The sequence below is a fragment of the Pteropus medius genome, unplaced genomic scaffold, assembly GCF_902729225.1.
Source record: "Pteropus medius unplaced genomic scaffold, Ma_sr-lr_union100, whole genome shotgun sequence".
In the NCBI taxonomy this organism is placed as follows: Eukaryota; Metazoa; Chordata; class Mammalia; order Chiroptera; family Pteropodidae; genus Pteropus; species Pteropus medius.
Window position 1 is genome coordinate 5953334 of NW_024355206.1, and position 23208 is coordinate 5976541.

Below are 23208 nucleotides of genomic sequence, written 5' to 3' on the forward strand. Positions count from 1 at the left end.
TGCAGGTCCCATGCCGGTTCAGTGCTCCGGGAAGATGGTGCCGGGGGAGAACGGGGCGGGCGAGTTCTCAGGGGAAGTGCCTGGGAGGGAAGATGGGCAGGGTGCTGGAAGCAGCCGGGGGCGCCGTCCGCCCACAGCGCAGGGCCGAGCTCGCCGAAGGAGAGAAGGCAGGGAGGCGGGAACGGAGAGCCCGGGACTGCGGTGCAAGCTAAGACGGCCCCCACAAAGCTGAGGCGGTTCTGGGGTCAGAGTCACCCTTCAAAGGAGGCTGGCTTCCGGGAGCACCCTCCGCACCGGCCCTGCTCGGCCGTGCTCGGGGGTCGGCCTGCGGTGCAGCCCATGGGGGTGCGGAGCGGAGCCGCGGGGGCCCTGGCCAGCTCCGTCCCGCGGGAGGAGGTCTGAGAGCGCGTGCGTGGTCGCGCAGTGCCCTGCTAACCAGCACGCCAAGCAGCTCCGCTTCTCCTTGGCTCCTTGGCAATAGTTCAGAAATACAAGTCGTGTGTGACTTTTCTTCCCGTTTGCAGCTCTTCATTAGACCCTGATGCAAAGAACCCGTCATTCCACACGTGGACAGAAAAAGCCAGCGAAGCGGTTTCTCCAGGGACGCCGAGAGGTCTCCTGTTCCCCACGCCTGCTAGCAGCACCGGCCGCCGGGTGTCGTCCCCAACTGCCGTAATCGCCATGTGCCTGGTGAGACCTGAAACCCGCCCCGAGTCGCCAGCACTGCCCTTAGCCGGTAAGTTCGCCGTGTCCTCCACCTTTGCCAGAATGGCCGCCAAAGCTGAAGAGACAGCAGGTGTGCACTTCGCTGCACTTACCTCACGCCCTTGCGGGGGAGCCTGGTCTGTCAGCCCGCGAGAGAGTGACGGGCGCTAGCGTGGACCGAGCAGCCACCTGGTTCCAGGCGTGGCCGTTCGCTCACCTCACTGTGGCCCTCCAAGGTCTGCACTGTCTCACGTTCCACACCCAGGGCACACGGGTTTGGCTGGGACCACATCGGGGCCCTCTGCCTCCAAGCAGAGTGCTCTTTCTGGTGCCCTAATTTCTCATCCGCACGTTGGGCAATTCCTGAATCAAGGGCGTCGGGTTAAAGCAGCACTCCGTTTTCTGTCGGAAGTTCTAGAGGAAATAGGAAGTAGAGACAGGAGACACCCCCCTCGCCTCCCCCTCCACGTCCCTGCCCTCCCCATTACCCAGGCGTTTGAGCCTCCATTCCAAATTTTCGTTAATCCACTTAGGCACGGGGCTGCGCCTAAGACTTCTTTTTGGCAGGTAGAATCCACATAATATAAAACGACCCATTTTAAAGCGAACAGTCCAGTGGCGTTCAGTACATTCACAACGCTGTGTAACCCCCACTCTGTATGATGAACCCCCAAACATTTTCATCACGCCACGAAACCCTGTGCCTCATGAGCAGTTCCTGGTCCCGCCCCGTGGCCCCGGCAGCCACCCGTGTGCTGTCTGTCTCCGTGGCTTTGCCGATTATGAACATCTCACGTGTTGGCTCTCGTCACCTGGCGCTTCTGAGATTCATCCACGCCGTAGTGTGTGTCAGCACCGTATTCCACGGCTTGTTCATCCGTTGGCGGACCTTAGGGTCATCGACACCTTTTGGCTGTCGTACCCAACGCCGCTGTGAGCATCGGTGTTTAGGATTCGTCTGCGCTCCTGTTTTGTTCTTTTGGGGACGTGTACTTAGACGCGGACTGGCCGGTCGTGCGGTACGTCTGCGTTTAACCTTCTGAGGAGCAGCCAGGCTCTCACGCAGCCGCGGCGCGCTGCTTCCCACCGGCGGCGCGTGGGGATTCCGGTTCCTCCACATCTTTGTACTCAAGACCAAAAGCTGAATTAACAGCTGGCAGGATGAGGAAGTGGCCTGTCAGAGAATTTTCCTCTTTCACATGAGGAGCTTTTACTTTCACACACAGAGCCTACTCACGAAAGTACCTCGCGGGGAGGAGACTGCGTGATGCAAGCAGAAATTCCGCCAGCCCCCGGTGTCCTGTGGGGCACGTCCCGCCGCGCTCTGAGCTTTGGCTTCAGATTGCCTCAGCCACTGCCCGGGGAACAAGCTCGAGAGGGAGAAGATGATGGACCGCGAGTTCGGCTACATCCACACGCTGGCCCAGGACTATCTGAAGCACGTCCTGCAGATACCGCAGCCCGGGTCTGGGCCCAGCAGAGCTTCCAGGGTGTTACAAGAGGTGGCTTTTTCAGTCCAGAAGGAAGTGGAGAGGAGTCTGAAACCGTGCTTGGACAATTTCGATGTTGTGTCCGTAGATACCGCCAGAAGAATATTCAATCAGGTGATGGAGAAGGAGTTCGAAGACGGCGTCATCAACTGGGGGAGGATTGTGACCATATTCGCCTTCGAAGGCATCCTCATCAAGAAACTGCTCGAAGAGCGGATGGGCCCAGACGTGGATCCTCACCAGGAGATTTCTTACTTCGTCGCCGAGTTCATAGCGAAAAACACGGGAGAGTGGATACGACAGAACGGAGGCTGGGTATGTGTGACGGAAGTCGTCTTCATTGTTCTTTCCCTTGGAATAGGAATTGCGTTTCCTTGCCAGTTGAGAGAGTGTGTACACGCACCCCCGTAAGGCTTGTATTTTCAAACACCTCTCTAATCCATTTTCAGAGTCGGCAGGGCAGAGCCTGGTCTAGAACGTAACGTTTGCTGGGGTCGTCATGACAACAGAGACTTAGTGCCGGAAGAGTTGGTATTAGACACTGTTGTATTTAGGTTATTTGTTATGTTGCAAAAGGCAGGTGCAAATTTTTGCAAGTTCGGGGCTTACAAATAGATTTTTTCCCTAGTTTCCTAACATAACAAATTCTGGCTGTTAAAGCTTGTCGATAAAAAAACAAGGTACTGCACCACCACCAGAAAGAAACTTTATTCAAGAATTTCCAAATAAAAATTCACGTTATTATTAATGCCTCAAAAACCCAGGGTCACGTGTGGGGCCTGTGTGAGAACTCGTGTTAAGGGGCCTTTCACAGCAGATAACTTGCTTCATATCCCAACACAGTGAATATTTAGCTTTTTTAAAGCCTTGTGTCCCCATGGATCCTCTCCCCAACCCCCAATCCTGGCCTGCCCTTCCTTCTCCCCAGAGGTAACCAGTTATCAATTATTTTACATGCAAAATCTAGCTATTAACTACAGCCATAGAAAATATGCCTAGTACTGCCTTGGAAAATTTTTTCCCACGTATAAATAGTGCACTCTGCTTTTTTTCAACCAAGGCTATTTAAAAATAGTACTTTTTAAGGAGTGCTGCATACGTGCTGTTGTGTGCAAATGCTGTTGAATGTCTGGCCTTTTTGGCCGGTGGATATTTAGGTTATTTCCAGAGTTGACTCTCACGAACAACGCTTCGTTGACTGTCTTTGTTCATGTCTTCCCGGTGCGTGCGTCTGTTTTTCTAAGCTGGATACCGGGATGTGGAATTACTGGCATGGTGCACGTGTATTTTTCAGTTTGTTGGACCCTTGGCCTCCAAAGCGTTTCTACCAAGTAGCAACCCCATCACCGCTCGGCGGGGTGTGAGGACGGCTCCCTGGCCCCGGCTGACTCAGACTACCTTGTGGCCATCTCATCAGTTCCCCATTCTGTCGGTTAAAAAACATGTCTCATTATCTAGGTGTTTAATTCTTGTTTCCTTGATTACCAGTGAGGTTGAGCATCTTTTCATATTGAGCATCTTTTCGTATTGAGCGTTTCGTATTGATCAATGGTTTATTGACCATGGGCAGTTCTTACTGAGGGAATTGCCTATTTATATCCTTTGCCCATTTTCCTTAGTCTTCTCACTGATTTGTAGGAATTCTTTGAATAGTCTCGATAGAAATTATTTTTATATAGGTAGCAGATGTGTTCTAATTCGCTCTCCATCTTTTAGAACTGTAGATGTCTTCAGTCTTTGTAAAAGTTTGAAAACTTGACATACTCACATTTCTTATTCTTTTGCCTTTTGTCTGAGGCTCTCCTGCGTAATGATGGGGCTCATTGTAACCACTCCCCCTGCTCAGTCACCTTTTCTTCCTGGAACTCTTTTTCTAATCCAGACTGGCTTGGGGTGAGGTGAAGCATGTGAGGTATTAAGTCATGTTTCCTGCTGCTGGCTGTGGGCAGGGGTCCCGAAGGGCCCGTGGGAAGCTCAGCTGTGCTGTGTAGCTTTCGAGCGAAGGCAGACATTCCCTAGCACAGAGGCCCACGCGTGAGCCTGGAAAGAAATGCTCGTTGGTAAGGGCTCCCTGTTCTGGACTCTTCCCAATGCCCAGTAAAGTACCTGGGACACAGCGACAGCAACATTACTTAAAAATATAACTTCTTAACAATAAATGGTGTGAGCTCCTGGAACTCGTGATCAGCAGAGGTGTGGAATTGCCTCTGAGAACTTCTAGAAGCGTCCTCGTCTTTCAGGGAGGCACAGGGGTAAGTGTAAGTGTGGCAGGGGAGCCTGCCTCAGGAAGACGTGTGTGCACACGCACATGCACACCCAGCCTTCCCAGAGTCCTTAGACAGAACTCACGCTCTCGACTTTGACACCTGAGTAACAGGTGTGAGGCGGGATGGAAACACTCTAAAATGTCATTTCAAAAGAACCTCAACATTCCTTTCCTGGCGCCCCTGAGACCTTGAGTCAGGACACACTGGCCGGGCAGACTGGTGCCTTCTCTCACGGCGCTGTTGACAGATCTGCTCAAAGGAATAGACTTACTCTAGAATGATTCATTTCGGGAGAAAGGGCACAGTCACGTGCCTGTGCTGCTAGAGTCAGGTAGCCCACAGGAAGACAAGGACAGTAGAGAGGCATTTTGCAACTTATCAAGACACCAGCATTAGCTTCTCTTTCCACTGTCCTGAAAAAAAAAACCCTCAAAATGCATGACCGATTACAAAGCACATGCTCCATCGCCCTGTGAATTGTCCACATTTGCTTGCCACGGACTCCAGCTACAACTGGAGAATACCCTTTATTTAAGTAAATTGTAAATGTGCCCAGAGACCTCGTGAAACTTTTGGCTCAAGGACGTGGGCTGTGGGGACAGCGCAGACAGTCACAGCGCCTGCTCTGCAGCCGCAGGACCTGCGTTCCTTACTAGGCCGGAGCACTCACTACCTGCGTGATGACACAAGCCCCTTCTCCAAGCCTCATTTCCTCCTCCGGGAGACGGCTGCCATCTTCCTCCTGGGACCAGTGAAGGATGCAATCAGTTCGTTATAGATAAAGCACCAAGAACAGTGTCTGCAAATAAATACTCCATCCTTGTTATTATTCACAGTAGTGTTGCCTGACGCTCCCGAATACATTTAATCGCCATCAATTATATGGTCAACTACAGTTAGATGTTCGTCACCGTCTAAAACGGATGCCCTCGAGGCAGTGTGGATGCCCGCTATGCACGGCGGGATTCCTGATTCCCTAATTCATTCTTTCTCATCTCATCGGCATGCTCGACGTTCCGTCCCCTTCCCATCCTTCCTTCCTTCTTCTGTTTTCTGTTTCTCGTCTCTCTTTCTATGCCTCTTCCACTTTACCGTCATTGCCTCCCGTCCCCTCCACGGATCTGAAGCGCCGAGGACGGCTGGGCGCTCTCACGGTCTGACGGGAGGGCGCGAGCTATCCTCCAGCTGCCTCGGCATTCGTGAGGCGAAGATGGCTCTCAGGAACCATTAGACTGTCCCCGAGGCGATCGGTTCATCTCGCCGCAGGCGGCTGTCCCCCTTCCCCGCTGCAGGAAAGCAGCCCCGTGTCCGCGCCCGCGCTGGGGGAGAGGGAGGGACACGCAGCCTGAGCTCCACCCAGGAGTCAGGTCCGCTCCTGCACGGTGTGCTGGGCGTCGGGCGCGTTGCATAGGAGGCGCCCCACCAGTTCCCGTCGATGGACCGGGCGACGCGACGCCCCCGTGACTGACATGATGTGATGTGATACCGTGGCAATGATACCTACCTTCGAAGGGAGGTCAGAAGACTAAAGACCGTTTCTGGAAGAGTGCTTTGTAAACCGTCAAATACAGTAACACGATGGAGTGTGGCTCGGAAAGTCCAGGAGGTTTAAATATGTAATTCTTAAAGCCACTCTAACACTAAAAGAAAACCCCTTTGAGAGCAGGGACGTGCAGTCAGTTGGTGCTCTCTGAGCAACCAGCAGGTGACAGCCTGAGTCACGAGGAGCATGATCATCTTACTCTAAATGATGATCTGGTCCATTTGAGGCAAATAAAAGGACAAAAAGAGACATGCAGGTAATTGACTTAAGTGTTCAGTTTGGGGAAGACATTTCCGAAAGATGTTAAATCTAGCAGCGAAGTGATACAATCTAACGTATTCTGGCAGAGCCTCTGACGACAGATTTTGGGGCCAAATTCTTCTTACATTTCTTTTGAGTTTTCACATGAGATTTTAAGTCGTTTCACGGAACATTCAGAGCTATGTCACTCGGGTGTCCCCTGGGTCCTTCAGGAAAGCTCCCTGACCGCCAGTTCTGTAACACTGGGCGGCGTCCCCAGCTCAGCTCCCTTCAGTCCATCCGTGGATCCTGCCGCCTCCGCCCTTGCCCTGCTGTGGTCCATTCTCCACATAGCAGCCAGAGTGATATTTCACGGCTTGCATTAGACCACGTCCTGGCCTGATGCAGACCCTCCCAAACCCTCTTCATCCTGCGAACTCTGCAAAAAGGCAGAGTCCTGACCGCTGCGCACGAAGCCCCCCCAACGTGACCTGGTCCCTGTGCGCCTCTCGGGGGGCATTTTCCGTGAGCCCCTCTCATCCAGCCTCTGGGTGAGCCAAGCACGCTCTCTCTCCCCTCGGGGCCTTTGCGCTTGCCATCGCCTCTGCCCGGACTCTTCTCCCCCCAAGGAGTCTGCATGGCCCCCTTCTCCCGTCCACTCAGGTGTGTGCTCCAAAGCCATGTCCCGACAGGAGTCCCCTGCACCCTCCCATTTCAGTCCCGCACTGCCACCCTCCCCGCTGGGCCCTGCTCTAATGCTCTGTGACCATCCGTACTGCTGGACACCACATTCCATGTTTACTTGCTCTCACGTCCATCGTCGGCCTCCGTGGCGGGCATTTAGGCTGTGACGGTCGGAGCGCTGTGTGTTTAGTGCACCGGTGTCTCCCGGCATGTGCTCGGTGCTCAGTCACCGAGTACGTGAATGAAGAAATGAACGCGTGATCGCTAGAGAAGTGGGAATAAGCTGTGGTGTCCCCCCGCAGCTGAAAACAAAATCCCAAGGGGCTTATTTTCTTTGCATTATGATACAGGATGTTATTTTATGCTTTCGGCTTTCTTGAAACCAAAGTAGCTGAATTTAATAAACTATTTCCAGAAACAACCAGATCTGGGCATCCTCGTATAAATACTACACTACGGACGGCATAGCGAATGCTTTTTTGTATATTTATTTTTACATAACGGTTTTAAGATACAAATAGCATCATTAGAAAATATTTTCGAAAGAGGAAAAATCACGCCCACCACCCGAAAAAGCTGCATGCAGACCTTATATGCAGTTACAGTTGAGGAATATACAAGAGTGTCTTCCTGGGACATCGTGTTAGATATTTTCGACCTCCCACATGTTCCATGATAACATTTGTAATGTCTGCAGCGTATTCCACCGGGGTTAAGTGTCATCATTTACTTAACCAGTTCCCAATCGCGTGAGCGTACGTCAGCCACCACGTCAGTATGGGTGCAGTTACCCTACTTACCCATGAGTATAAGTATACATAAGTCACAGCAGTTTTACCAGCACTGGGTGGTGCCACTCCACATGACTTTGAGGGTTTAATAGACTCAACAAAACGAGGCCAATTTAATAGGTCTAAAAAACAGTAAGGTTGTAGAAAAATGTGGATTTATTGAACAGCTCGTAATATTGAATTTTTTCCCACGTACTTGTTAATGCTTTATATTTCTCTTTTTAATAGCCTTTGCCTTTCTAACTATTAAGGCCTTGATTTTTCTTGTTTTTTCTTGATTTTTCTTGATATTTGAATGAACTCTTTCATGGTAAATGTTAATCTTTTCCCAGTCTGTTCTTTTCGTTTTTTATAGGTTTTTTTTAAAACTGACAATCATATAGCTGTATTTCTCCCCTTTTTGCCTTGTTTACACTTTAGTAGTTGAATGTACATAAGATGCCATGTTAGCTGCTCAGTCAGAGCAGATGGGGATCCCTGACGTGATCACAGACATTGCTGTTGGCTGCCCCATCAGTGTGGGAGTTTGTCACCGAAGGGGTGTGTGGCCGGAATGTGCGTCTGGGCAGCAGGGAAGGTGAAGACCGAGAGGAGCACGTGTGGGAGCACGTGTGGGAGCACGACTCCGCGGTCAGAAGCTGGCTTTCCTGGGCAGCCTTGAAAATGGGAAATTCCCCCGACTGGTATCGATCTGCCCCAAAAGCCATTCCAAGATGCCACAGAGCTTTCAAGTGTCTTCGGACTTCAGGGACATGCTCGGTTTAGTTTTAGTCACACGAGGCCGTGTACTACGTGAAGGCATCGATAACCCCAGAATCTGGAGCTGGCTCGCGGCAGAGCAAATGTTTACTAGGTGGACATTTCAAAAAATTATTTTAGCAATTCTCTAATCCTTTTGGTGGTGATGCGGAAATCTGTGGAGTGAACAGAACAGTGTTTGCATCCCAGACAGGTCTAGGCACTAAGACGTGGGGTAACCTTAGGTAACTTTTTTCTGGCCTCAGTTTCCTCGTTTGTCAAAATAAAAGAGGGCATTAGGCTGGCCGATCTCGGAGGTACTTTATACTGAGGATGCTCTGTAATTTGGGGTCGTACATTAATTAAATAGTCCCCAGTCCACACTATATCCGATCAAAAAGAGAATGAACCGCAATAGAGACAAACAACCACCTTTTCATAGCTTGGAGGCCTGGGTTTAACCTGGCGTTATTACGAGTTCCGATGACTCAGCACGTTAGAGTTTACAACGGTGCGTATGTCGATGCCAGACAGCCCAAAGAGGGGAGCAAATGACACACTGCCCTCTCGAGCGCTGCTGTCCAACGTGGCAGCCACTAGTCTCTGTGACGCTGGGCCGTTGTAATGCGGCTAGCCTGTACTAGGATCGGCCGTGAGCACGAAGTACACGTCGGACTGTAAAGCTCTGATACCAAAAACGTCAAGTATCTCAGAAATTTCATAGCGATTACATGTTGAAATCATCTTATTTTAGACAAACGGAGTTTGAAAATTAATTTTGCCTATTTCTTTTCCTTTTAAAAATGTGGCTGCTAAAAAATTAACATGACATATGTGACTTGCCCTGTATTTCTGTTGCACGGTGCTGCTCTGGAGTGGCCTGGACTCGGAGATAGAACAATGAAGAAGACGAACAGAATAAAATTAGTGAAAGAACAGAGGGGATTAACTCTCTGCATTATTTAAATGACAGTTTCTTTGCTTTTTAATTGCAGCGGATTTACTCTCCACTGATTTTTAAAGTGTTAAATTTATTCTCATAGGAAAATGGCTTTGTAAAGAAGTTTGAACCCAGATCTGGCTGGATGACTTTTCTGGAAGTTACAGGAAAGATCTGTGAAATGCTCTCTCTCCTGAAGCAATACTATTGACCGAAAAGGACACTCTGTATTGTGAAACCTACCTAATTTTCTGGACTCTTACAAGAGGTATTGCCAACATGTACTTCTACTTCTAAACAACTTCGATGACGCAACCTGACGTTCCAGCTACGGAAATTTTATTCCCATTTTAATGAATAAATCATATGTATCTGTCTCTGTGTAATGTGTCTTGCCTGGGAGTGCAGCTGAGGGATAAGCTCGATACAGGGACAGGTATCGAATTAAGGGGATGAGGACCTGGAGGGCGGTATCTTTTCTGCCCCGTGGTGGATTTTCTTAAGGGCGTGCCTATTACCCAAGCCCTCGTCTGTGTCACTGGTCTAGATTGCACAGTCGAGTCTGCTCCCCACTTCCCTCTCGGCCCCGTCCTTCCCGTCAGCCCCAGAACCCCGGATGCTTGGTTTTCCCTTGGTGCTCTCCCTCACCCACTCTTCGCTCCCTGGCCTGCCATTGGGAAGTGATGGATATGGCAGGCAGATAGGCAGGATTCAGTGGGATAATTTGAACAGAGACAATCAGGAGGATGATTGAATGCTGAGCCATCGTCAAACTTTCCATTTAAAATATTTCGCAAGTTAGAAAGTTGTGTCTTTTGTTGGACCCCATGTTCCAATTTCGAGGTCAGCAAATTTGACTGCAACATGGGAGCACCGTGCCTGTTCTTCCTTCTCCCCACCACCCCCTGCAACCATCTCTGCCCCTTGGGGTTCGCGTGACCTTTCCTAGAAAGTTGTAGGTATTATCCCCATTTCACTCTTGAGGACACAGGCTTAGAAGCAGGAAGAAACTTGTCCAAGGTCATGAGTCGGGTGGGTGGGTCACATGGACCCACAGCGCATGCTGGCCCCCTCTGCCCCAGCCCTCTCTCTCTCGCTGCAGAACTTCCTGCCGATCGCGTGGTGCCGCTCACACCCTCTACTTCCTTCTCATCCCTTTCACAAGCCGAAACCGTGTCAAGGTCAGCTGGGTGAAGCTGGTTTCCCCACTGATGGGTCTTCAGCGGCCAGGTGAGTATCTTCGCCCTCCCCTTTTATTAGACATGTCAGTCGACTTCCCACTGACGGCTGACGAGAGCTCCTGGTGCTCCCTATCTTCAGTAGCACTTGGGCTTGTAGAATCGCCCCGTAGATGCGCCTAACTTAAAACTGATTGTCACTGTTTGGATCTGGAAACTTAGCAGAGGGGGAAGCCTGCTGACAGGGAAAGGCTGCTTTGTGTAATCACAGAAAACACGAAAATAAAACAAACCCTTCATAAGCGGTAGCTCGTGCGGCTATTTCTGCTGGAAGATGCTCTTAGGCGCACAACATGAGGACGGCCGATGGCTAGGTCACTTTTCCACAGCGTTGACGGGTTTCTCCGATTCATCTGCCTTAGGACCAAAGGATTTTCAAGACGGCCGACTGAGCCTACGGCTGGCATTTATTGCCTTACCAGAGTAAATCTCACATGAGAACCAAACCCATGAGAACCCAACTCCAAAACTGTGCTGAAAGTCGAAGGTTGATGACTGTGCCGTTTGAGCAACAGAATGTACATACAGGAAGAGTTTATTATAGACACTTGCAACACAATTTATGTAGGCAATTTAATTCCCACCGACCTTGCTTCCTATTTCACTGAGAACTTCCACATATCCTCCCCACCGTGTTTACTTACCTACGCCGCGTCTGCACCTGGTATGTTTTCCTTCCCTCCTGTTACAGCGGATCAGTTGTTCGAAGTCCAAGCCCCGCACTCGTCTCTTAGACCCGTTCCTTCTTGCCTCTGCGGGAACATCTCTCCAACCTCACTCTTCTGCATCGCGGTTTCCCCTGCTACGTGGCAGATGCCCTATTGCCAATTGATAACCCTATGAAAACTCGACGTACTAACTAGAGTGCAATATCTGCGTGAAGTTATTTTTGTCTTCAGCCCTACGACATGCAGTCAAAATACTGTTTTCTAAAGTTGCTTAAGCTCTTTTCTTCTGCACCCCCTGGTGGTTATGTTAACCATTTACAATATAGTTCAGTTTGTTTGTCCCTGCTCGGATTTCCATTCTGGGTTCCCCTCCACACCCTGGCTGCATGTGTGTATGTAAAACATGACCATGGCTCTCCCAGAGCCAGAGAGAGACAAAAAAGTGCCGTCAGAGAAAAGCCAACTTGTCCTCATCACTGCTACTCCGTTCCCATGTTCCCATGCCTTCCACCCTTTTCTTACCCACTCATTTAGTTTCTGGTTTATGCTTACTGTATTTTTTTCCCAGAAACGTGTTTCTTTTATCGCCTTCTTGTATTTTATGGAGATATAATTTGCATCGAATGCACCTTTTGAAAGTGTACAGTTCAAGTGGTTTTTAGTATATTCACAGTGCTGTGCAGCCATCACCTCAGTCTAATTTTAGGACATTTTCATCATCCCCCAAAGAAATCCTGTATTCTACTCCTCAGCCCCACACAACCACTAATCTACTTTCTGTCTTTGGATTTCCCTGTTCTAGACATTCCATACGAATGGGATCGTACAATAAGCGGCCTTCTGCGTCTGGCTTCTTTTACTTAACGTACAATTTTCAAGGTCCAGCCATGTTGTAGCATTTTACAGTCCCATGGGTATGAGTGTTTCAATTTCTCCACATCGTCACCAATATGGTTATTTTTTCTTTATTTTATTATAGCCACACTAGTGGGTGTGAAGTGGTGTATCTGTGGTTTTGGTTTGCATTTCCCTCGTGACTAATAAAGTTGAAATCTTCATGTGCTTATTGGTCATTTGTATATTTTATGTGGAGAATGTCTATTCTAGCCCTCTATCCATTTTAAATGTGGACTATCCGGTGATTTACTGGTAAGCTGCAAGAGTTTTTTATATATAGTGGATACAAGCCCCTTACTAAATATATGATTTCCAAATATATAATTTCCTCCCATTCTGTAGATTATCTTTTCATTTTCTTGATAGCGTACGTTTTTAATTTTGATGAATTTTCCTTTGTTGCTTGTGTTTTCGGTGTTACTGTTATGGCGCGAACGATTCTGAGACCCACGGAGCCAATTGAGATTAATTATGAGCTTTTATTAGCCGGCCGATGACTGACTACCACGAAGGGCTAGAGGAGATCAGCCCCGAGCTTTCAGAGGAGGCAGCTGATAAAGCTTAAGACCTGGTGGTCTCCTGAATAAGCCAGCAGATTACAGAAGTGGAAGTTGGCTGTTAGCATATCTCTGCCCGGAACAACACCCTTAATTAACAAGTAAATGGATCACAGAAGCAGACATTGGCCATCTTCATATCTTATACAATACACTTCCTAAACCACACACAAGCAAGTAGGACAACTTCTGGTATCTAAAGATATTTCTTCCCTGTAGCCGAGTTAGCTAGCTAGTTGGCTCACTTGAAAATTTTCCACCCTTAACATTACAACTAAGAAGCTATACTGCCCAATCCACGGCAATGACAATGTATGCCTATGTTTTCTTCCAATAGTTTCGTTTCAGCTCTTGTATTTACGCCTTTGATGCATTTTGAGTTAAAGTGATTTATTAAAAAAGCTCGTGCTTGTCCTAGTGATTTGAGATGCCACCTTTATCATATACAAAATTTCCACGTGGCCTTGGGTGTATTTCTGTGCTTCCTCTTGTTCTACTGCTCCGGTTGTGTATTCAAGCAGCGGGAGCCACACTGTTTTGATTATAGTCCTTACGGTGCGTTTTAATGTCTGGAAGGGCTAGTTTCCCCTGTGGTCTTTAGTTTTCAGTGTTTCCTTCGCTATTTTTGAATGTTTTTTTGTTTCCACGCCCACTTGACTAAAGTTGATTGACGTAAAGCTTACTCAATTTTCTCTAAAGTCGCAATTATTTTAGAGTTCCACTTAGTTACCCGTTGAACTCTGCCCCGTCAACATGGGAGGGGTCATCGGCCCCACAGGGGCCTGTCCGCGCACGGAGATGGTCCCCGAAGGTGCCCTGCAAGAGAGGAGAACCGGTGTTGCTTGTTTGGGAAGGGGCAGCGACCCAGCCACTCCACCTGCAACCCCGTGGGACGGCCGAGGCCCTGGCGGGGGCGGGGCGGGGGCGGGGCGCCCGCGATCCGGAAGCCGCCCCCTCCTCCCCATCTTCTCGGGCCGCGGACCAGCGACGCCCACGGGGCCTGAGGGTGGCCCGCACCTGACATGGCGGCGGCGGCGGCGGCCGTGCGCAGCGCCAAGCGCAGCCTGCGGGCCGAACTGAAGCAGCGACTGCGGGCCGTGAGCGCCGAGGAGCGGCTGCGCCAGTCCCGCCTCCTGACCCAGAAGGTGCGCGGCCGCCGGGACATGGGCCAAAGCGAACCGGGCCGAAGCGATCACGGTCGCGCGGCACGGGCTTGCGGGTCTGCGCAGGCGCAGAACCCCGGCGCGCGCACGTCCCCCTCAGCGTGCACACGTCTCCCCGGCGCGCGCACGTCTCCCTCAGCGTGCGCACGTCTCCCTCCGGCGCGCGCACGTCCTGTGCCGCGTGTCGGGACGCTCTGGTGCACGACGTCAGCAGCAGAGCGGCGCCGGGAGAAGGACGGGGCTAGTCACAGAGCAGCGGGGTGACGCCTTCCTCCCGGGGAGGGCAGTGTGGTGGGGGGTGGCGTCCGTGGTGGCGAGAGCTCCTCAGCGGGGCCACCGAGGCGCCGAGGTAAGGGCAGGTGCGGGCAGGCGCACCCGGTGGGGGCGGCGCGGGCCCAGGCGGCGCAGGCCGGGCCCTCCTGTCACGACACCAGGCGGGAAACAAGCAGTTGTGTCACACGAGGACCGTTCAGGGGCGAAGGCAGGACAGAGGACGAGCGGGAGCCGAGGACGCGGCCTGCGGCCCATCCTCGGGCCTAGCGTGTCCCTGGCTGGCCGGAGGCGGCGGCGTGGCGGCGACGTGCTTGTCTGGATTAATTAATGAAAGAGGAGCGAGTCCCGTGCTCGCGCTGCCCCAGGCGACAGAGGGCAGAGATTGGGGGCCGGAGCGAGGCCACGCGTCTGTGGGTGGCAGCCTTGTGTCGCTCCGTTCACAGGACGAGCCCATTGGTGGCATGTTTTGTGGTGTCAGTTTTCTCCACCGTGACACGTAGCGGGTCCCCTCCTAAAAGGTCCTCTTCAAAAAGTATCTACAGCCTGATTGTGGTTGGATAGAAAAATCGATGTATTTTTTAAATTTACTTTTCAGTTCCTGTGATAAGTGTTATATCAGTTTCCGGTGTACACATTTATGTAACTTACGAAGTAAATCACCCCTATGAGTCAGGCACCCATCTGACACCATTTGTAATTTAGTAATTTCGTTTTAAGTCAAGGTAATGGTGTGACTTCCTCAACATCCTGTCTCAACGTATAAGAAATATTTTACAACATAATGTTTCACAAGGAACTTCATTTTTTATTATTTTTTTCTTATAAGAATTCACTTGAGCCAAACTGTTGACGTGCTGGGGAACATCTCAAATGCTCTTACAAAGGACTTTAATATTTTCTATCTCATTTAATATTTTCTATCTCATTTAAAAATGCTGATTGTAACCCACCATTGATTTCATGTCCAACTTATGGTTCAAGGCCCCAAACGTCAAGGTATTGTGACTTTTTAAAAGAATGTTTTGCCATAGTGCATGTTTAGTAATGCTATTAAATAATGCTTTTCTCCCCCAAATTAAAAAATAATAATAATAAAGCATATTCTTAATAACACAACTATTTTTGTATTTAGGAAATTTATCAGCAAAGTAATGTAAAGAAATTCAGCTTTGTGCCATATCTTGACTCCCCAACTAAGTAAGATGAGGAAAGTAGTGACCTTTTACCCACTTTGTCATCTACGCCATCTGCCAATTTCTGACACCTATGTCATTATGCTTAAATTGTCAGATTTTATAATATTTGCACTCTGTTCTATATGATTGTTGAGCATTTCATGTGGCTGATTTCCAAATTTGAAATTTGTGTAAATAATACTTACTGTATTTTAGTTATATAGATAGTATTCACTGTAGAACCAAGTTGTGTGATTGAATATCTAAGAAAAACCTTTAGTTCTATGCTAGGAAGGAAATGTTTCAAGTGTCAATACCAAATATTTTCCCTTATGCTCTGCAATTGCTCGAACTTGCACCTTGTTTTAGTTCGTTCCTATTTGGAGTATAAACTTTTAACTTTCGGCCAGGAGTTTCTGGTTACCTTTATTTTTCATTTCTGGCAAAACAAGATTATGCCTTTATCTTATCAATAGATCCTTTTTCATTGTGTCTGTTAAATCTACTTTCTTGAAAGCACTGCAGCCCCCTGCTCGCTGTGGTCTGGTTGCCTTTGTGCGCACTGCATAGCCACTACCTGAGAGTTTTCTCCTACTCCACTTCTGAGTAAAGGCTGTTTTTTAAGAAATTATCTTTGGAGGTAAACTTAATACTTTATACCTTAGAAAATGTCTTTACCTTCGTATTTAATTGATAGTTTGAAATTCTAGTTTAAAATTGTTTTTCCTTGTTCTGCTCAGCATCCAGAACCTCTATTTAGTTTCAACACTGGTATCTTTATTATATCTTTGCTTACTTTTTTCCCCTCTGTGCCTTTCTGCAACTCCTCTTAATCAAATAATAAAAATCCTAAATTGAGTTTCTATGTCTTAATATTTTTTCCTCATTTCCCCCATTTCTTTGTCTTTTCCCTTTAAGGTTTTTTTCCTGAAATGTTTTAATTTTGATAATCTTAATTTTAATTATCTTTTTATTTTGTATTTTCTAACATGTTTGATGAGTCTTTATTGTCTGTACATATTAATGAACGGAGGTGTTATAGCTAATGGGGGTTTGCTTTGCCTCTTGTAGTCCTTTTGAGGTTCCACAAGAGGAATGGATTCTGCCTGCCCTGCATCCACCACCATCTCTGAGTGCTGTGATCTGCTGCTGTTTTGTCTGTAAATATTGTCTCTTTCACTTTCTGCCTTACAGAAATTAGTCAGATCTCTGTTGTCTTATTCTCTTCTTTACTGTCACATAAATGAGATTTGAGGAAGATAAATGTATGCACAGTCTCACAGTGAATTTTTACTGATGTTTATTACTGCTTATTCAGCTCTTGATTTTCTATATTCTGCTTTAAAGAGAACAAGAAAGACACTTAACATCCTCAGATAGTGCTTGGGTGCCAGAAGGCCCAGATCTGCCCAAGGGTTTCACATTTACATTTGCTTTGCCTATTTCAGGCCTAACAGCTTGGTAACTTCTCAGAAGATGGAGTTATTTTCCTTCCTTAACACTGGTTTGATGTGCACTGTTTACTTAAACTCTCTGTGTTCTTTTTTTATTAGGAAAGCTCGACTATCTGAATCTGTATTTTTCTGCCAGTCACATTTATAAGCCACTTTTGCACTATATTTTTCTCTTAAGCTCACAGAAGATGAGAAAACAGAAAAGGAAGTGGGGGAAAGGTAGCTGAGAGCTAACTTCTGAGTCTGGAGAAGTCGTGACATTGTTTTTCTCTATTAAGCAAAGCTCAGCCCCCTTCTCCTGATGAATGATTAAATGGAATATGAAGAGATTCTTTAACCCAGATCTACCTTCTCATAAGCTTGGCACTTGCTTTTAGAAGGACTTTGTCAATGTAAGGTCTCCCCACCTCCCATTTTTGTGAACATTTTAACATTCATTTAAGCAGAAGAGTTTTAGGAAACAGGTTGGAGGTGATTAGAGCTGAGAGAAGTATTAGACATGTTCTCTACCTCCTGGGAGCTTACAGACTGATTAGAATATAACATTTAAGGCACATGAAACAAATAGTAATCAACTCCTGACGATATATAAATGTTAAGTTGTATATTAACTCTAAATGTTGTAAGGGTTTTGCAGAAGTCAGAAAAAGTTAGGTCTTGAGTTGGGCTTAAATCGGTAAAATTTAGGAGAGAAACCTGACAATCCAAGGAGTGAAGAAGCTTGTGGGAGCCGAGGTTCAGAGTTAAAATAACGCAGACTGTAGAGGAGGTGTGTGAGATGGCTGAAGACTGCCACAATGGGGAGATGTTGTCTGTTCTCGGAATAGACAACAGGGCTCCACAGTGACTTCATGATGATTTCCGCACCTACAAAGTAGGTGTTCCAGAGAAGTGTAAAGGGATCAGAGAACTAAGCGTCGCGTTCAGAACCAAAAGTTAGGTTTCAGGATGCAACGTTGACCCATTATACCACTCTGCTGGAGTTTTTGTTTTTGTTTTTGTTTCCTGATATTTAAGTAAGTTGGAGAAGGCTGAGAAAGTAGGGAGAAAGTGTTAAAACTTGAGAAGAGTCACTAATTTTTGAAAGTATAATCTTGGAAAATGTAATTGCCATCATTTTCCGTTTAGGTGATTGCCCACAGTCAGTATCAAAAGTCCAAAAGAATTTCCATCTTTCTGAGCATGCAAGATGAAATCGAGACAGAAGAGATCATCAAGGACATTTTTCAACAAGGCAAAACTTGCTTTATTCCCCGGTACCAGTTCCAGAGCAATCACATGGATATGGTGAAGTTAGCATCACCCGAGGAAATTTTTTCACTTCCCAAAACATCCTGGAATATTTATCAGCCTGGTGAGGATGAAGTTCGGGAGGAGGCCTTGTCAACAGGTGAGCCTGTGGTATTAGAATTGACATCTTCAGATGCCGTCAGACCGTGATGGGTTGTTAGACCTCTGATCCACTTCTCGTGTTTGAATAATTTTATCGTTTCTCACGATTTCAATTATGGTCTGTACATTAATGAGCACGTTATTATTAGTGCGAATGAGCATTTATACCTCCCGTTCAGACCTGTCAGTTACCTTCTGGACATCTCTACTCGGATGTCACGTGGCCATCTCAGACATGACATGTTCCAAACAGAATCACGTTCCCCTCGACCCCTACTACTATGTGTGTCTCACTGCATGGTACCGTGAGCTACCCAGTTGACCTTGCCAGAAATCTCAAGATCGTCCTTGACTCCTCTCTTTCTCTCATGCCCCACTTGTGGTCTGTTACCAAGTCCTGATGATTTTACCTACTGAATACATATTGAATCTGTCCACCTGTCTCCAACCCCACCGCTAAGTACTGCAGTCTAAGCCACCGTCTTCTCTTGTCTGCTTATGGTAACAGCTTCCTAACTGTTCTTCCTCTCAATGTCTTGCATCCTCTCCTCTCTCTCAATTCATTGTCTATACGGTAATTGAAACAAGATATCTAACAAATCTGACCACTTCTCTCCTCTGTTTAAGTCTTTCAGCGACTGACCACTGCCCTTAGGTTGAAGTAAACACTCTATAACAAGACTCTTCCTGATTTGGCCCTGTTTATTTTTCCATTTTCACATTTTTCTACTCCCTCACTTCATAGTCCACATTCCAGCCACCTGAATATCCTGCACTTTCCCATCCCCACTTTGCTTTCTCTCCTGCTGGACCTTTACACGTGCTATTTTCCCTGGCCAGCAAACCACTTGGGAGATTTAATCAGCACCAAACAGTCAAAGAGCTGAAAGCACATGAAGCTAAGGGTACCGTTTTGTAATGCAGTGCCTCAAAGCCGTCTCAGAGGTGTGTATTTTTTTCACCGAGACTCAAGTGGTTGCAAAGATACTGCAGTGCAGCTTTACGTAGTCTCCCAACTACATGTGTAGTTTCCCTTCCAACATAACACCAGAAACCACAGAATCAGTCGTATGACGGGGTAGGAGGCGGCAGAGTCAAGGGCTCATAGTAGTGGGGGGATTATCAACTTTGCTGCTTTAATTTTCCCTGTATTCCCCAATCTTGCACTTTGCGAATATTTAGGCACCAAAGGTGCACTCAGATCTACCTCCTACATGTCCTGCACCTGTAGACCAGATGAATGCCAACATAACATAACTCTTTCATATTTTCAAGAGGAAAGGTTGCAAGCATTTTAAGATAAGTGTAGCATATCTTGGGGGGTAGCCCAGGCTCTTAAATAAGGAAAGACAGGACTTGCTCACAGTTAATGCAGCTGCTTCTCCGGACTCGCAGGCTCATGGGCGGGGCCTAGGATACTTTCCGGTTCTGGTTGACTATGTTAACGGCTCCTGCAGTGCTTACATCATCTCTATAATGTGCCTAATAGTTGAAATTCAGCTTGGTGTCCTCCAGTACTCAGCTCCTCCAGAGGCAGCTCATTCATTAGTGGCCGTTGTGGAACAGCTCTGCCCCTTCTGGAAGTATTTCTCAGGTTGAGCAACGATGCGCCACCCTGAGCCTTCATGCATTTGTTCTGTTTCTATGAAAGTCCAGTAATGGGAAGAGTAAGGAAGAAGCATGATCTTTTCTCTTACTTGAGTTAACACTTCCTGGTTAGGATAAATTCAGTGTAAATAGATGAGCTAAATCATTTATGTAAATAAATGGTTTTCAGCACATCATTTGGCACATTGGAGCTATTCAGTAAATGGTCATTATTATTAATTTTAAGCATGGAAGGCAGAATTATTCATTGCACAATGAACTCATTACTAGCCAAGTGTTGAACATTTTGATAATTTCTAACATATATTCTGAGCATCTACTTTGTGTCAGACACGGTGTTAGGTCCAGAACTTCACGGGGCTCACACTATGGCTAGGCAGACAGAAGACATATATAAATCAAGTAAGTGCGCCAACTAGATACAACTGTCAAATGAAAATATCCAGAATAGCAATATAGAAGCTCAGGGCTTGACCCTGAATAGAGAAAAGTCGACCCCAAAACCTGGTCGTTCACTTTTCCCCTCCTCCATGGCTGTTCTCTGTGTTATGTTTGGATGGCTCACTTTCCCCCGTATTTTTCTTTGCAGATACTGGGCTGTGAAGGGGTGGGGGGTGGTACCTGTAGTTCCGTGCGACTGCAGTCTGGGAGCTGGCGCTGCTGCAGTTTATGCAGTGCTCCAGTGGGCAGTCTCTGCGGTCGTTATCACCTAGCACCACATTCTGCACCAGGGGTTCTTACTGGCATCAGCAGCTTAGAATGTGGCAGCTTCAGCACTAAGGCATAAATCTAGCTTTGCGTGTTCAGGAAGAGCTGATTAGAGTTCAGACTGTCACTGGCGTAGCTTTCATAGCCTGTTTATCTTTCTGGTTTGCTCACTTTATCGTGGCTTAGAAAAAGTGAGCTTTGGTGTCCGAGCTGCAATTATAAGTTTCCAAGCAAAAATCTCACATGTGGTATTTTCATATTATGTATACAGCAAAATCTCAAATTGGTTAACGAAGTGAGGAGCTTCTTTACCGAATTTATCCTCAGAATGAGGAATCTTTCCATTCAAAGTAAATAATCTGATTCAATGTGATTTAAGCAAAAAATGGGATTTTATTGGTCCAAAGACTGAAAAATCCACAGAAAAGCTGGCTTTAAATATGGCTGGATCAGTGTCAGTAGGGCCCACTCTCTCTTTGCCTTCTGATTATGTTTTCATCTATGTCGGCCACGTACCGGAGTCGCTGCCAGGCCCGGGGTGAGATGATGCTGCTGAGTACACATAGGCATACCTAGATCGAAAGCCTATTGCATCTCCTGAGTCAGATAGCCTCTGGCTTCGTGCAGCACAGTCTGTGGGTATTATCTGGTAACGTTCTGTGGAGACTAACACCACCGTCCCCAAAATGACTGTCAAAGTGTCCGTGAGCATTTTTGTTTGTTTAATTTTTACTAAGCAAGAAATAAGTAGTTACAAGATCCTGCACGGTTTGGTATTTCAGTATGACTCATAGCAACAGCTCTTGCTCTTACTGGAAGAGATGTTTCTAAACCTTTAACACGTGTCTCTTTTGCTTCATAAAAATCCCCTTCACTAATTTTATTTTAACTCCCAAAATAAATCATCAAGATTAAAAATAAATCAAAGCAGTTGTAATTTTGGAATGTGCTTTTGCACATCGTGCACGCCACCGCAGGAGTTTTGGGCAACCTCGCCCTGCCCCCGAGTTAGGACTGTTGGAGGCACAGCACATCTTACGGTCCTCGCTTCGTTGTCCTCGTTTTCACTTGGGCTCATTGAAGCCCAGGGAGGTCAAGGGGCTTCTCCAAGCACACGCAGGCCGTTAACAATACTGCACGGTCACCCGCTTCTCCTGTTGTCCACTCCAGTGCCCTTTGAAGTGCCATTTCTTCTCTTAACACTTCCTTCATGAAGACTGTTTTGCCACCTGCATCTTCTTTCTCTCTCTTGACAGCTTACTGCATGGAAACGGTTATTCATGGAACAGGCACCCTTGCTGATTGTATTCATGGGAACGTTATTATACTTTCCGAAGGAAGAACTTGCACTAAGTCCTGTGTGTCTAAAAGTACACTGATCATAACATGAAGCTTTTTTTCAGTCATTTTATGTTCAAGTAAGTACACAGGAGGAAGAGCCAAGTCTTTCATTTAAAGCAGGGCCTTTCATTTGAATGATCAGTGCACTCATGATAGCTTCCTTGGAGCTGCTCCAGAATTGTCTGTTTTATCTTCTGCAGTGGCAACTTCAGAATAGATTCTCATTTTGGAGAGTGGTAATTTACTTTTTGTTAACTCCCAACCCATTAAGATTAAAAGATACTTCCTTAGGGGTTATGGGCTGTTATTCTTGCCAAGATGAGTTAGCCTGCTAAATGTTCTATTCAAGCATAATGATTCATTGGATGTACTATTCAACACTTCAGTATCATTAAAAGGACTAACCCAGGTGACTTAAAACTCCCTACATATAGAACTTCAGATATTTAAACTCCATTTCCAATTCAATTTTTATTTCATTACCTTTAATTGAGACATTAAAATGTCTATTAGGTTTATGTATGTTTCTGTGTATGTCCAATTAAGAGAAGAGGCAGCATTTTTAATTTTAAGAGGAATTTGAATTAGAAAAAAATTCTTTTTACTTTGGTCTGACCCTTAAACCTCAAGCTAGAGTGGTGAAAACCTGTGTGTAAATAAATGCCACCGTGAATGTGCTTTTTCTTCCTCTACCTCTCCTCTCTTCATCAGCAAGTTCCCGCTCATTCTCTCTCTGTCTGTCCCTCTCACCCTCCCCCCATCTTTCTGTGCCCCTCCACATCACCTTCTGCCCCCAGGGATTAATGGGACAGTCCCGTCGCAGGCTAGGGAACTTCTCATCCCCGGATTGGATACAGCCTCCATCTTACTCAGCTGCTGCATGGGCAAACACCTAAAGGATCTATCTCTGAATGCCTTCAGCAGTGAAAAAATCATCTTTAAAATTCTTCAGTATAGCATTTTGAAAGGCCACAAGACTGTGATATTTCTTTTTGATGAATTATAACATTCTTTCCAGTAAAGTGAGTTAGAGAATTTTCTCCATTGGAAAAAGAGGACAAGAGACGGTTTCAAGGAAGCTGTTCCAGTTAATGAAATTTCACCTTTGCCTCTAATGATTTTGGCAAACATTGGGGTCTAATTCTCTGTCCTGGGTTATTGCAGCGACCTCTTGACTGGCCATCCTTCACCAAACACGTGTCTTCTCAGTTTCACGTTCCTGCCAAAGTGACCTTAAAACGCAACTGGACTGTGTTACTCCACCACTTGAAAACTTCGTCTTTATTGCCCAGAAAGTAAGCCCAGATTCTGTAGGAAGACTCAAGGAAGAGAAAAA

The 23208-nt window shown here is 46.9% G+C and overlaps 2 protein-coding genes across 7 annotated transcripts in view; both read left to right on the plus strand.

Annotated features, from left to right (window-relative positions):
* BCL2A1 (BCL2 related protein A1) overlaps nucleotides 1-12302 on the plus strand; it is a 47009-nt gene extending 34707 nt beyond the window's left edge. The window contains exons 7-9 of one of the 3 annotated variants that reach the window (XM_039858388.1): nucleotides 525-736; nucleotides 1273-2510; nucleotides 9502-9775. In XM_039858388.1, coding sequence (XP_039714322.1) covers nucleotides 2091-2510; nucleotides 9502-9609 — 528 coding nt within the window. In that variant the 5' untranslated portion in view covers nucleotides 525-736; nucleotides 1273-2090 and the 3' untranslated portion in view covers nucleotides 9610-9775. Of the gene's footprint in view, nucleotides 1-524; nucleotides 737-1272; nucleotides 2511-9501; nucleotides 9776-10500 lie in introns of those variants that run through there. The other 2 variants (XM_039858387.1, XM_039858389.1) reach the window with 2 other exon arrangements.
* A 1419-nt stretch (nucleotides 12303-13721) lies between these two features.
* Nucleotides 13722-23208, plus strand: part of MTHFS (methenyltetrahydrofolate synthetase) — a 21595-nt gene continuing 12108 nt past the window's right edge. Inside the window, exons 1-3 of one of the 4 annotated variants that reach the window (XM_039858409.1) lie at nucleotides 13722-13903; nucleotides 17952-18213; nucleotides 21788-21949. In XM_039858409.1, the coding sequence (XP_039714343.1) occupies nucleotides 13781-13903; nucleotides 17952-18213; nucleotides 21788-21921 (519 nt within the window). In that variant the 5' untranslated portion in view covers nucleotides 13722-13780 and the 3' untranslated portion in view covers nucleotides 21922-21949. Of the gene's footprint in view, nucleotides 13904-14094; nucleotides 14271-16440; nucleotides 16530-17951; nucleotides 18214-21787; nucleotides 21950-23208 lie in introns of those variants that run through there. The other 3 variants (XM_039858410.1, XM_039858408.1, XM_039858411.1) reach the window with 3 other exon arrangements.